Source organism: Capricornis sumatraensis, chromosome 2, assembly GCF_032405125.1.
Source record: "Capricornis sumatraensis isolate serow.1 chromosome 2, serow.2, whole genome shotgun sequence".
Lineage (NCBI taxonomy): Eukaryota > Metazoa > Chordata > Mammalia > Artiodactyla > Bovidae > Capricornis > Capricornis sumatraensis.
In genome coordinates, this window is record NC_091070.1 from 200,220 (window position 1) to 213,743 (window position 13,524).

General features: G+C 43.7%; 1 protein-coding gene across 1 annotated transcript in view; it reads left to right on the forward strand.

Moving 5' to 3' along the window:
- The first annotated feature begins 1,718 nt into the window (after nucleotides 1-1,718).
- The window catches only part of SPG11 (SPG11 vesicle trafficking associated, spatacsin), a 74,844-nt gene continuing 63,038 nt past the window's right edge, over nucleotides 1,719-13,524 (forward strand). Inside the window, exons 1-6 of the mRNA XM_068965609.1 lie at nucleotides 1,719-1,921; nucleotides 4,501-4,685; nucleotides 5,531-5,755; nucleotides 7,415-7,616; nucleotides 11,478-11,615; nucleotides 11,808-12,256. Of these exons, the coding sequence (XP_068821710.1) occupies nucleotides 1,719-1,921; nucleotides 4,501-4,685; nucleotides 5,531-5,755; nucleotides 7,415-7,616; nucleotides 11,478-11,615; nucleotides 11,808-12,256 (1,402 nt within the window). The remainder of the gene's footprint in view (nucleotides 1,922-4,500; nucleotides 4,686-5,530; nucleotides 5,756-7,414; nucleotides 7,617-11,477; nucleotides 11,616-11,807; nucleotides 12,257-13,524) is intronic.

The window sequence follows — 13,524 nt, forward strand, 5'->3', positions numbered from 1 at the left end:
GCAGCAAATTTGGAAAACTCAGCAGTGGCCACAGGACTGGAAAAGGTCAGTTTTCATTTCAATCCCAAAGAAAGGCAATGCCAAAGAATGCTCAAACTACCGCACAATTGCACTCATCTCACACGCTAGTAAAGGAATGTTCAAAATTCTCCAAGCCAGGCTTCAACAGTACCTGACCCGTAAACATCCAGATGTTCAAGCTGGTTTTAGAAAAGGCAGAGGAACCAGAGATCAAATTGCCAACATCCGTTGGATCACAGAAAAAGCAAGAGAGTTCCAGAAAAACATCTATTTGTGCTTTATCGACTATGCCAAAGCCTTTGACTGTGTGCATCAAAATAAACTATGGAGAATTCTGAAAGAGAGGGAAATACCAGACCACCTGACCTGCCTCTTGAGAAACTTGCATGGAGGTCAGGAAGCAAGTTAGAACTGGACATGGAACAACAGACTGGTTCCAAATCAGGAAAGGGGTACATGAAGGATGTATATTGTTACCCTGCTTATTTAACTTATATGTAGAGTACATCATGAGAAAAGCTAGGCTGGATGAAGCACAAGCTGGAATCAAGATTGCTGGGAGAAATCTCAATAACCTCAGACATGCAGATGACACCACCCTTACGGCAGAAAGTGAAGAACTAAAGAGCCTCTTGATGAAAGTGAAAGAGGAGAGTGAAAAAGTTGGCTTGAAACTCAACTTTCAGAAAACTAAGATGGCACTTGGCCCCATCACTTCATGGCAAACAGATGGGGAAATGGTGGAAACAGTGACAGACTTTATTTTGGGAGGCTCCAAAATTACTGCAGATGGTGAGCGCAGCCATAAAACACTCTTGCTTCTTGGAAGAAAAGTTATGACTAACCTAGAGAGCATATTATAAAGCATAGACATTACCTTGCTGAGAAAGGTCCAACTAGTCAAAGCTATGTTTTACCCAGCAGTCATGTATGGATGTGAGAGTTGGACTATAAAGAAAGCTGAGCAACGAAGAATTGATGCTTTTGAACTGTGGTGTTGGAGAAGACAATCTTGAGAGTCCCTTGGACTGCAAGGAGATCCAACCAGTCCAGCCTAAAGGAGATCAGTCCTGAATATTCATTGGAAGGACTGAAGCTGAAGCGGAAACTCCAATACTTCGGCCACCTGATGCAAAGAGCTGACTCATTTGAAAAGACCCTGATGCTGGGAAAGATTGAGGGCAGGAGAAGGGGACGACAGAGGATGAGATGGTTGGATGGCATCACTGACTCGATGGACACGATTTTGGGTAAATTCCGGGAGTTGGAGATGGACAGCGAGGCCTTTCGTGCTGCAGTTCATGCGGTCGCAGAGTCGGACACGACTGAGCGACTGAACTGAGCTGAAGAGGTGGATAGAGAGGCAGGGGCTGGCAGCAGGGGTGAGAGAGCAGAGGGTGACGGGACATTGGAAACAGTTGCCACGTCCGTCTTCGGCCGCTAACTAAAACCCCTAACTTTCTCGCCCCGAAACGAAGACTTGGTATCGCCGGCGTGGGCGGCGCCGGGGGTCACGAGGCGGGTCGGCGCACCGCGCAGGCGCACGACGCGGCGGGAGGCGGGGTCACGAGGCGGGGAGCGGGTCGGCGCACCGCGCAGGCGCACGACGCGGCCGGGATCGAGAGGCGGAGAGCGGGCTGGGCGCAGTGCGCAGGCGCAGGACGCGGCACGCGGGCCGGAAGGGGCGGCGGGCTAGGATGGCTGCGGAGGAGCGGGTGCTGCCCGTCTTGTTGGTGCCGGTCTCCGCCGAGGCCGCAGGGCGGCTGGGGCCCCGGGCGCAGCTGCACGGAGAGCAGGCGGCCCTGGGCAGTCTGACGGCCTCAGGCAGCCTCCGCGTGCTCTCCTTGGCGCCGGGCGGCCGAGGCGGGGGCGACTGCCTCCTGGAAGGCTGTTTTCGGCAGTAAGAGCTGCGGCCGGGCCGGGCGGTGAGGGAGCGCGCCTCTGCTGGCCTGGGGGCGGCGGGAGCGGAGTGACGGCGGAGTGACGGCGGGGCGCCCGCCCAGGGCGGGCCCGGCCCCCCTCAGAGCCGCATGGTGGTCGAGTTCCCCTCTTCCGTTCCCGCTGGGTGGAGACCGCACGCGGGGAGCTGTAGGAGTCCCTGTTTGGGCGCTGAGCTTTTTATTCGTTCGACATAGTTTGATTTCTCGTCACCGTGCTGTACCCCCACGCCCATTTCTTCAGTTAAATCTGTTGAAGAAGCCAGCCGGGGGGCATCGTCTCATTTCCATTGTCCTGTTATTCTAATGCGCGATACAGATAGCTGTTTCCTTCACTTTGGGGCTTCCTCTCCCCGCTCTCTTTTGAAGGATAGAGCCTGCATTTTCTACTCATTAATGTATTTCCTAAGAAATGCTTATGCGCGCTGCACGTTACCTAGGAGTAGTGCCTAAAAGGTGTAGTAAGACAGTTCTTAATACACGTGAGGCTTTTTGGTCGGTAAGACAGAAAAGAAACAATTTCAATCATCTGTAACTCTTACATTTTATATCGTTAAGTTTGAGAGTGCCATCCGAGGCTTTGGACTCTTTAATAAAACGTTTTAGAAATGTTTCTTTACGACTTTAGTAGCCACAGAGTCTTGGAATCTCCAGGTCTTACAACAGTGCCTCACAGTAGAGGTTCGTTTGGTATCTTTATTCCTGGTCTCTAGCTTCTAGGAGAAGGCAATGGCACCCCACTCCAGTACTCTTGCCTGGAAAATCCCATGGATGGAGGAGCCTGGAAGGCTGCAGTCCATGGGGTCGCTGAGGGTCAGACACGACTGAGCGACTTCACTTTCACTTTTCACTTTCATGCATTGGAGAAGGGAATGGCAACCCACTTCAGTGTTCTTGCCTGGAGAATCCCAGGGACGGTGGAGCCTGGTGGGCTGCCGTCTATGGGGCCGCACAGAGTCGGACACGACTGAAGCGACTTAGCAGCAGCAGCAGCAGCTTCCTAGGAAAAGGATTCTCTCTCCTCCTCAAGTTAGTTGATTCAACATTGTTAAGTATCCGTGAACACAGTCCTGTAAAGAGAGGAATGAGTCAGAGATCCCAACAGAAGATAAGGAGAACTGACCTGAAGTAACGGGGTGGGGGGGCGGCTTATGGAAGCTGTTGCGTGAAACTAGTGGGAGGCAGAGCATGGAGGACAACGTTTTAGCTTTTTTTCTAACAATTTAATTTTAATTCGAATAATTCATCGGGTAAAAATAAGGACAGATTTATAGGGTTCAGAATTTGCTTCCTGCTTTTCTACCAATGGCGCTTCCCTGATAGCTCAGTTTGTAAAGAAGCTGCCTGCAGTGCCGGAGAGTCGGACACGACTGAGCGACTTTCTTTTTTCTGCCAATATCGCATGTTGGTAGACTACCGATATACACGGTTTTTGCATATATTGTTGAATCATTGTGCATTCTGTATTCTGTTCACTGAAAAGTCTGTCTTTGCACGTGGCAGTATGGTCCCGTGTGCTAATGATGTTACTTGTTTCACAGTATTTTGCTTTTAAATATATTTTAATTAGACATTTTCAGATTTCAGTGTAAACAGTCATGTATTGGCTGTTTATGAAACATTCTAGGTATAAAGACAAAAGTACAAAATGTCAGTATTTTTTCTCTGACATAACTTATTACTTTGGAAAAAAGCTTTTTTTAAAAAAAAGAAACTCAGCATGGTAGCTTCATCTGCATTGTTTTCGAAATCTGGGCTCTTATTTTTAAATGTAACTATTTAATTTGAAGCTTGCATTAATAGTCTCTTTCCATCCTTGTTAGCCATGTTGGTATGTATACTGCGGTATATATTTTGTAACTGCACCGTCCCATATGGTAGCCATTAGCCACATGTGACTTAAAATTGAAAATTTAGTTCCTCGGTTGCACTCACTGAGCATGTTTCAAGTGCTGAGTAGCCATGTGGCAGTTGGCTACTGTATTGGACCTTGCAGATTCTTAGAACACTTCGGTCTCATGGAGAGTTCTGTTGGACAGAGCTCTTCTGTGATATGCCTCTTTAAAGTCTTCAAAGTCTATAAATGCAATAATCACTTTTTAAAAATGTGATTGAAAGCGTCTATGTTAGCAGAACATATTTTTTGTTTATTGTGAAGACCATCTTCTATAAATAATAGACATTTGGTTATTGAAACTTATCCTTGATCATGACAGTTACTTTAAGCATATCATCAGTCCTCAGGATGAAATGGAATAAGAGCAGTCACCATTTCTTGCTCTTTGCCCCCTCTTCACCACCCATTCCTGTATTCTTGTGTTGCCCTGAAGGATGTTGACGGGAAAGAAGTGAGGAAGGGGAAGGAGAAAGGGAAAAGGGGCTGAAATCTAGAGCAGTTTACATCCCCTTAGGTTGTATATAGAATGAATGTGATTAGGTGAACCAAGAAGTTCTCTACTCTTTCCGCCATTTTACCCTCACCGTTGTGGGTAAGTATTATTGTGGATGTAGAATATAATAATAGTCTAAACTTTTTCCTTAGGTTTGTATGGGAGGATTCTCATCACAGTGGGACACCAAACAACAAGCCCAGACTGGTTGCTCTTACTGAAAATTATGAACTGCTCATCTATGAATTTAATTTGGAAGATGGAAGATGTGATGCAACCGTTTTGTATAGCTATAGTGAGAAGACATTGCAGAAGCTTGTTGAAGATCAAAATATCAGTAAGTATTTGCAGGTAGTCTTTCAGCATGTTTGAATCTGCATAACTATGTAATTGTATGTATTTCAGGAACAGTTCTTATAGAGGTAAAATCAGGGAGGGGTATTTGCCCTGTCTAGTATAGTAGGCACTAGCTACATGAGGCTGTTAAGCTGTTAATGTGGTTAATATGAATTAATATGTCCTTTAAATGTCAAGTACATTCCAGATTTGAAAACTTGGTACTAAAAAAGTAAAATAGCTCATTAATAGTTTTGTATTAGTTACATGTTGATGTACTGAAGATGAGGTAAATAATGTAATGAAATTAGTTTTACCTGTTTCTTTTTTCAGTGCAGTTACTGGAAAATTTTAAATTATTTTTGTGGCTGACGTTATATTTCTCTTGGTTAATCTGCTGATCTAGGCTGGTCACAGAGCTGTTTGCTACATCCTATCTGGAGGGCTTCAGGGAGCAGAAATCAAAGCACTCAGGCATTTATTTTTAAGGCAGTAGCGTTCTTGCCACCCTGCTTATGTTTCTTCCTTTTAAACAAAGAGTCTGTGATGGTTCTTATGGGGCCTCGTGGGTAGGAACCTTTTTTAATCATCCTGTGGGTTTTTAAATCACACTCTGGCCGGAGACAGAAGGCACAGAGAGAGTGTAGGTCATCTTCGCTCATTCCCTCACCTACCTTCCAGCGACCACTTGCTCAGCTGAGTTTGATCAGTAATTGTCTAGAGTTGGACTAAGATAAATGCCGATTCTTTCTTGTTTCATCTGTTTGTGTTACGGCAACAGCACCAAATGTACCAGTTGTAACATTGTGACCAGTGAGTTTGATGTGATATCCTTTTGTTTTATAGGTTTTTCCTTGTTACCTTTGAGGATTCTGTCGTTTCACAACAACACATCATTCTTGTTCATCAACAAATGTGTTGTCCTGCATGTTATGTTTCCTGAAAGAGATGCTGAAATTAGGGTACTCAGCTGTTACACGTTGCCCTTACCTGCGCAGGCAGTGGACGGGATTATTGACACGCAGCTTTGCAGAGGAATTCTCTTTGTTTTGAGTAGTTTAGGCTGGATCTGTATCCTTTTTGGTAAAGATGTTGATGTCGGGGGGAGGAGAATACCTAGGAAAATGAGCCTTTTTAGGCTCATAGGTTTAGGGACTGGGCTATAGGTGGAATGGTTAATTTTTCAGTAAAACTTTCAGAGAAAAAACTGTTCATGAACTTTAGATACTCAACTGCATTGCTCTATATTCCATTCATATATTTTTCAGTTTATAAATATACATTTTTTCATAGTCATAATCATCCAGCTTATCTATATTTTTAAATTGGGTATATTCTGTATTACCCATTTATTTAAAATATTATTTATTAAATATCTGTTTTGTGCTTGTTCCAGGAGGGATTTAGATGACTGCTTATAATGTAATACACACATTTTTGTGTATGAGTATAATCTTATCTCTTTTACTGCCTCTAATGCTTCTGTCATATTAGGAAATCATATTGTTTGCATAACTGTTTTTTTACGTTTGTTTTTGGAAACTGTCACAGATTTGTTTTGTCCTTAGATTCATAGGTCACCAGCAGAATTATATTGAAGATTATTTGAAGAACAACCCTTACAGTAGTGTTTTGGGGACTTTTATTTCATTTTCTTTTCTATTTTACATATATCATTTGTGTGCATGCTTGCTCAGTCATGTCCAACTCTTTGTGACCCTGTGGACTGTAGCCTGCTAGGTTCCTCTGTCCATGGGATTCTCCAGGCAAGAATACTGGAGTGGGTTGCCATTTCCTCCTCCAGGGGATCTTCCTAACCCAGGCATCAAACACATGTCTCCTGCGTTGCAGGCTGATTCTTTACCACTGACCCACCATGGCGGTGACCAAATAGTAGTATTTTATATATATCACAGTCTGTATTAACATTTCTTTTGTAAAAATACAGGTTATTGTATTATAAAAAATGTTACAGAATATTGGATTAACTTCGTTTTTGTTGCCAGGTTACAGAACTGCGCTGTCCGACATGGTAGGCAGTAGGCATATGTGGCTGTTGAACGCTTGAAACTGGCTAGTGTGACTGAGAAACTGAATTCTTAGTTGTATTTAATTACTTGAACGTCTGATACTTGATTCATTTATTGGAGAACTTTAAAGTATGTTTGGAACGACTTGGCTGTTCCAAGTTCTTAAATATAAATTTTTTCAGTCTAAATACAGACCAAATAATTGCAATGAAAATTGTCCCAATTGAGATGTGCTATAAGTATAAAATAACTCAATTTGAACAATTTTGAAGAAATACGTAAAATGTATCAATGTTTATATTAATTACATGTAGAGATAATATTTTGGATATCCTGGGTTAAATAATGTATTAAAATTAGGGTCACTGGTTTCTTTGTACTTTTTCAGTAAGGCCGCTAGAAAATGTACCGTGGCAAACGCGCCTCGTGCTGTTTCTCTTGAACAGCGCCGTGGGAGAGCACTAGTGGAAAGTGTTCGTGATGTCTTGGCGGCTGGCACAGAGTGGAGGCTGAGTGGGCGTTGTTGAAGAGACTGTCGCGTAGTCGCCTGGTCAGCACGATGGGCTCTTTAATGTCCATTCTCCTTCTGTCGTTATAGCTACAAGGTTGGAACGATGAGGTCTATAACTCTGTCCTGTCCTGTGTTTTAAGTGTTTGGGCATACTTAAGACTGACATTGTCTTTAACTCTTAGCTCAAAGACATTTTTGACATTGTGGGTGGCAGACAAGTAGCTCAGGTGGATTTAGCACTCCCTCAGGAAGATGTGTGTAATGAGCAGCAACAGGAGCCAGCCAAGAGCTCTTCGTTTACTTCACTGAAAGTGTCTCAGGACCTGGATGTTGTCGTGGTGGTGGGCTTCCCCAACACTGCAGTTGCTGTTAACTTGACTTTGTACTTCAGGTATGTAGATTACTTCCTTCTCTAATTTGAGGTAAATAATTAGAGCCATAAAGAGGTTAAGAAATGTACTTGTTAGCCTTTTTTTCCCTTTCTTTTAACCGGTTTTTTTCCTCTATCTAGTTGATAACATTCTAGGTACTACATAGTGAGCTTGTTACTATATAAAAATATGTACAGATGACCACTGGCTATTTTTTACTTCTGGATGCATATCCAAGTTTTCATTTTGATTTATATTCACATTATAGACAGCTTATGTCATCATATGTAAAAAGTAACCAATCACAATTTTAAAAACTCTTAGCTATTGTACGTAATCTCCTCACTTCTTTCCAATGCCAGAGTAGAAGAAAAGTGGGATTGACCCTGTTAGGGCTGCATCTTATGTGGCTTGTGGTCCTGGCCGCCTGTGGGGTCCATCTTTTTCCACCTTAGGGTTTCCTAGGGTGTTCCCTGTGGAGGGCCCACACCTGCAGCTTCCTGAATATATTAGTGAAAATTGAGTACTTCTGTGTGTAGCTTTTTGATTTAGAAATTCTAGTTGCTTCTGGTCTTAGGTTGGAAAGGAACCTGTTTGTATCTGACTATGCATACCCATGTACACAGCACCTATTTATTACAACTTGCAAGTAGGCTAATCAACATTTATGACTTTCAGAATTAAGGGACATTTCAAGCCATTAGGATTTTGGGTCATAGCTTAATATGAATGAAACAAACATACCCTTGAGTCATTGGAAATGTACTTCGATGAGTTAATTTCATCCTCACATATCAGCCAGAACTTCTTACTACTGTGATTTTTTTTCACTTGTTTTTAATGGCTTTTTAACATATTTTTTAGGATTTTTAAGCCAGGATGATTATCACATTTTCAGGTTGTATGCTTGTCTATCAGTAGGCCATTTTCACCGACTGAAATACATCTTGTATATGTAGAGTTACCTCCTAATCAGTTTCTTTGGAATACAGTTTAACAGGTGAAGAGGAAGGAAACCCACTTACCTCCCCTGGTCCTTGAGTGCAGGGTTCTGTTCCTCTGGATGTTTTGGCAGTACCCCAAGAGAACCCTGAGGGGCACCAGGCGCATTCCTTGGGGCAGATTCCTTTGAACTCAGCCACTGTAACATCAGCCGGTGAAGAACTTCTGCTCCCTTCCCTATAGCCAGTTTGGGGATCTGTCTTGTCTATCTAAATGAACAATCTATCTCTACTTGTTAACTATCTACGTGAGTGCTCTTTAATTAGTATAACTTCTCGAGGAACTTGACTCTGTATTTTGTAAGTGTACTATGGAATCTCAAAGTATTGTTTCCATTCGGGCCTCCCACTCTAGTTCTTCCCGACCAAATGGAGCATCAGCCTCCCCTTTTCATTTTGTCAGGTCCTGTTCCTGCGCTGAGATCCACCTCTCCGATGAAGTCATTCCTTACTGAAATCCCTTCCACTTGTAAATTTCTGCTCATCTTATAAGTTTTCTTCTCTTTGAACTTTGGCACTTTTTGCTTTGAACTACAGTGTAACACTCAGTCGTATAGTCTTTCACTACTTCTCTAAGTTTTTGTGTTTCCTATAGAGTTTGTAAGCTCGTGTAAGCTCCACGTGATTTGTTTGTTCAATTTGCCGTCAGTAACTTCTTCCTCCAGCTGACCTTAGCTGCGCATTCTCACAGTCATACCCTGGGCTTTGTCAGTATGTGAAACTGTTCCTCCCCTAAACCACTTTTCCACGCATCCCGCTCTGACCGCAACTTGCCAAACTACATCTTGCTTACTCAGGTACCCCCACTTCTCTCATCTGACTTCACTGGAATCTGCATACGCTGACCTCACGAGTGACGGCTGCATCTCCTCTGTCTTCACGTCCCCCTTTTTATAGTGTAGAGTCTGTGACCTGGCATTGGAGTCACTGTTTTGAATGCGCCCTCAACTCTTGATGCTGCTGTGTGATAGCACTTGGTCTAACACGTTCTTTAATCCTGTCTTATTCCCTGCATCCACACAACTGAGCACTTGTGAGGACACCACAGATAAAATCGATGCCACTGAAGCTCACAACTCAGGCCTTACGTGGTCTCTCATGTTGCCTGGCAACTTTACGGTGATTTTCTCCATGAGCCCGTTTTTTTTTTTGCAGCAGTATCTTAAACATCCGTTTTTCTCAAACCTTTATTCATCTCTTTACCCCCAACTGTTCTTGGATGACTTTGCCTCCTACTTTGTAAAGGAAGTAGACCCCATCTTACGGGGTCTCCTTCAGTTTCTCACGTGAAATGTCTCACTTTCTTGCACTTGTCTTCTCCATGTTCTGTCCTGTTACAGGGAAGGGGTTTCCTGCTCCCATGCAGGCCCATCTCTCTGAGTGTGCTCTGAATCCCATTCCTTCCCTCCTCCTCAGGGACCATTTTCTATTTCCTGTCTTTTCTAGATCTCCAGCCTCTTAAGTATTAGATCCATGTCCATCTAATCACCAGGTCCTAGTCATTCTAGCTCTTCAGGGCTTCTTGAATCTTTTCCACTTTTCTTAACTTCTTTGTCCTCACTTACCTGAACTAGCTTACCAGCCTTGTAATTGGTCTCACTGTATCTGTTCTTCCCCCCTCAAACTCACCCTCTATGGAGTAGCCAGAATGATGCTGTTCAAATGCGTATCTTTTCAGAGTGCAGGCAGGTATGAACATGTGGGGACAGAGTATATATATGTATCTTTTGTTGCGGGGGAACTGCTTTCTCCACAGATCATATTTCTTCACTGTCAGCCTGCCTTCTCTAACATCATCTCCTTGGCAAATGCAAGTCACGCTGTTACCTTCAACTTGTTGGAATGGTCAGTAATCTAACTGAGTGCTCAGGGGGTTGTGCACACCCCAGTCTCCCAGAGCCACTCCTCTGAGTCTGCTCATGTGGCTTCTCCGCTTAAAGCCCTTGTCCAGCTTCTTTCCTCCTTCCCCAAGATGAAAGCTAACAGTCCTTCAGTTCAGTTCGGTTCAGTTCCTCAGTCGTGTCCGACTCTCTGTGACCCCATGAATCGCAGCACGCCAGGCCTCCCTGTCCATCACCAGCTCCCGGAGTTCACTCAGACTCACGTCCATCAAGTCGGTGATGCCATCCAGCCATCTCATCCTCGGTCGTCCCCTTCTCCTGCCCCCAATCCCTCCCAGCATTAGAGTCTTTCCCAGTGAGTCAACTCTTTGCATGAGGTGGCCAAAGTACTAAGTTTCAGCTTTAGCATCATTCCTTCCAAAGAATCCTTAGTAGCCCGTAAAGCCTGACCTCATTTGTCTCTTGCAAAGCTCTTCAGCCTCATCTTACACACATTCTGCATCTACACCTGCATTCACTTTGCTTTCTAGCTTTTACGTATTTCCCTGGTCTCAGCCCATGTCTCACTTTGTGGTGGTGGGTGATTAAACCCCTGTAGTTACGTCATCTTTACCTGGTTCAAACCCAGCTGCACTGTTTCTCTGAGCCTTAGTTTCTATAGCTACAGAACTGGCATATATTTACCTCATAGGGTTGTTGAAAAATTCAAATACATTAGTTCAGGTGAAAGTTATTAGCTTCACATCTACAGTGTAGTAGATAATGCATGCTCTTGTCTCTTCATAAAACTTCCCTTAAGGGTAAATTTTTGAATTCCTGTAATTGACATATAATGTTACATTGTCAGCTCCGTATGCATGGCCTGGCTCCCTCAGTGTACCCCCAGCACTGGGGTGAGGCGCCCAGGCCAGGGGAGCCGTCTGTACTGCCTCTGCTCTGCGACGCCTCCACCCTCTTTTCATGTTTAACAGGAGAGGCAATAACATGGATCTGGGTTTGACCATCATTTTTTACCATGATTATTGTTTTCGAAACATAGGCAATACCCAGGACATCTGTTATGTGAAAAAACTCTACAGGACATCCCTATTGAAGGTCCCGAGGGGATAGATGAAGATGATCCTGTTAATTCTGACTACAACATGAAACTGACCAAGTTTTCCTTCCGAATTGATAGGTACAGAAACCTCCTTTTTAGATTTACTTTATTATTCTCATTTGTGTGTGTGTGTGAGGCTGACACCGTACCTTCTCACTTCAGTCTTCACAGAGTAGACACTCGTGTTTCCCTAAGTGCGTCTTTGCTTGCTTCAGTGCCTCACTCACTGCCTTTCACTGTCACAGATGTGAGTTCTGTCCTATCTCCCAGGTCTTGGAAAGCCCAGCTGTCGTCATTGAATGAAACAATACAGAGTTCCAAGCTGGGAGGGTCCTGCTGTGCTCCGTGGTTCCAGGACATTTCGCATCTGGAGTCCCCTGAATCTGGTGACCGCAGTACCAGTGTGTCAGACTGGGCCTTTGCTCCACAGGATGTGATGTGTAGCCCGTGTAATTCTCCACAGAAAGGCCCTGCGAGGACCAGTGACCCAGGACGAGTGTGGAAAAGGATGCGCCTCAGGGAACGGGAGGAGCCCCTTGATCTCACCTGCGTGTCTGTGACAGGCTTCACTGCACTGTTCACTTGGGCAGGGGAAGGCACAGGCTGGACCATTGTCCTGTGGGACTTGGAGACCCAGAGCACGCAGTGTTTTTTGCTGGGCAAAAAGTGTATTCCTGTAGACAGTGGTGGAGTCCAGCAGCTGTGCCTCGTCTTGACAGGTGAGGACGTCTTACCCCAGGTTGGAGCCCGTGCTGAGGGCTGCCCCAATGCCAGTTTCACTTCTTCCTGAGTGGTGGTGGTGCCTGCTCGCACCTCTTAAGCCTAGGCTTTGATGGAGAAAATTCAGTGTTACTCTTAGTCCTGTTGTCCCTGTGTTTGATTTTTAGTTAAGATTAATTCTGCTCAGCTAAATGCTTAGCATACTAAGTCAGAGAGTCTAAGAAAGGTTGGTTTTTAACCTAGCAAGTCTTTCACAGGACTTCAGTCTGTGTAGGCAGAGGTTGCAAGCTGGGTGCTCATGGACCATGTTTGAACTCAGATTTATTTTGGTTGGCCTGTACTACCTAAAATTTAAACAGTTTTTGAAAGTTCAGTTGTGCAGTTGTGTCCGACTCTTTGTGACCCCATGGACTGTAGCCTACCAGGCTCCTCTGTCCACGTGATTTTCCAAGCAAGAGTACTGGAGTGGGTTGCCATTTCCTTTTCCAGAGGATCTTCCCAACCCAAGAATCGAACATGAATATTCCACATTGTAGGCAGACGTTTTACCATCTGAGCCACCAGGAAAGTCCAGACTTTAAAAAAAGATTTTATTTATAAGCATGTAAAATTAGAGGATTTCACACAGTCTGGCATTTTAGTTGTTACTGAAAAAAGATTTGACCCACTGGCCTTCATCCCTCCTCCAGTTTATGGATGGAAGCCAAATTTCAGTGGCCTTAGATGGGCCAGTTCCTTTCAGGTTGTTTATTTTGCTTTGTTTTTGTTTTTTAATTTTTTTTTTTAGGTTACATTTTCTTGTACTTCTCTCCCTACCTGCTTGGCTCCCGTAGGTATTTGGGTATGGCGTGTCAGATGTATGTTGACTGAGCATTTATCCCATAATTTCCTGTAAAGCTACTGAGTGTTCTGATTGAACTGTGTGTTTCTTCTTTAGTATCTCAATTTTGGTAATCATGTATTTCTGTGTATCAGAGCATGCTATTAATTGCTTTATTTTGGTAAAGGTTCCAGGTATTGATTGTGCAAGATACAATTTTTTACATTATACAAAATACAATTATACAGGATACGATTAAGACAGTATTGATTGTGCAAGATTGTACAAAGTAGAGCGGTTTAGTGCTCTTTCTTAGGATGCATTGTTCTTATGAGAATTTGTCTCGTGTTTACTGTTTTGAAAGTTTAAATTATTCTTTGAAAAATTATGATGAATTTATTAATTGAGGTCATTAGTTGCCAGTACCCAGTAAACATTAGTAATTAC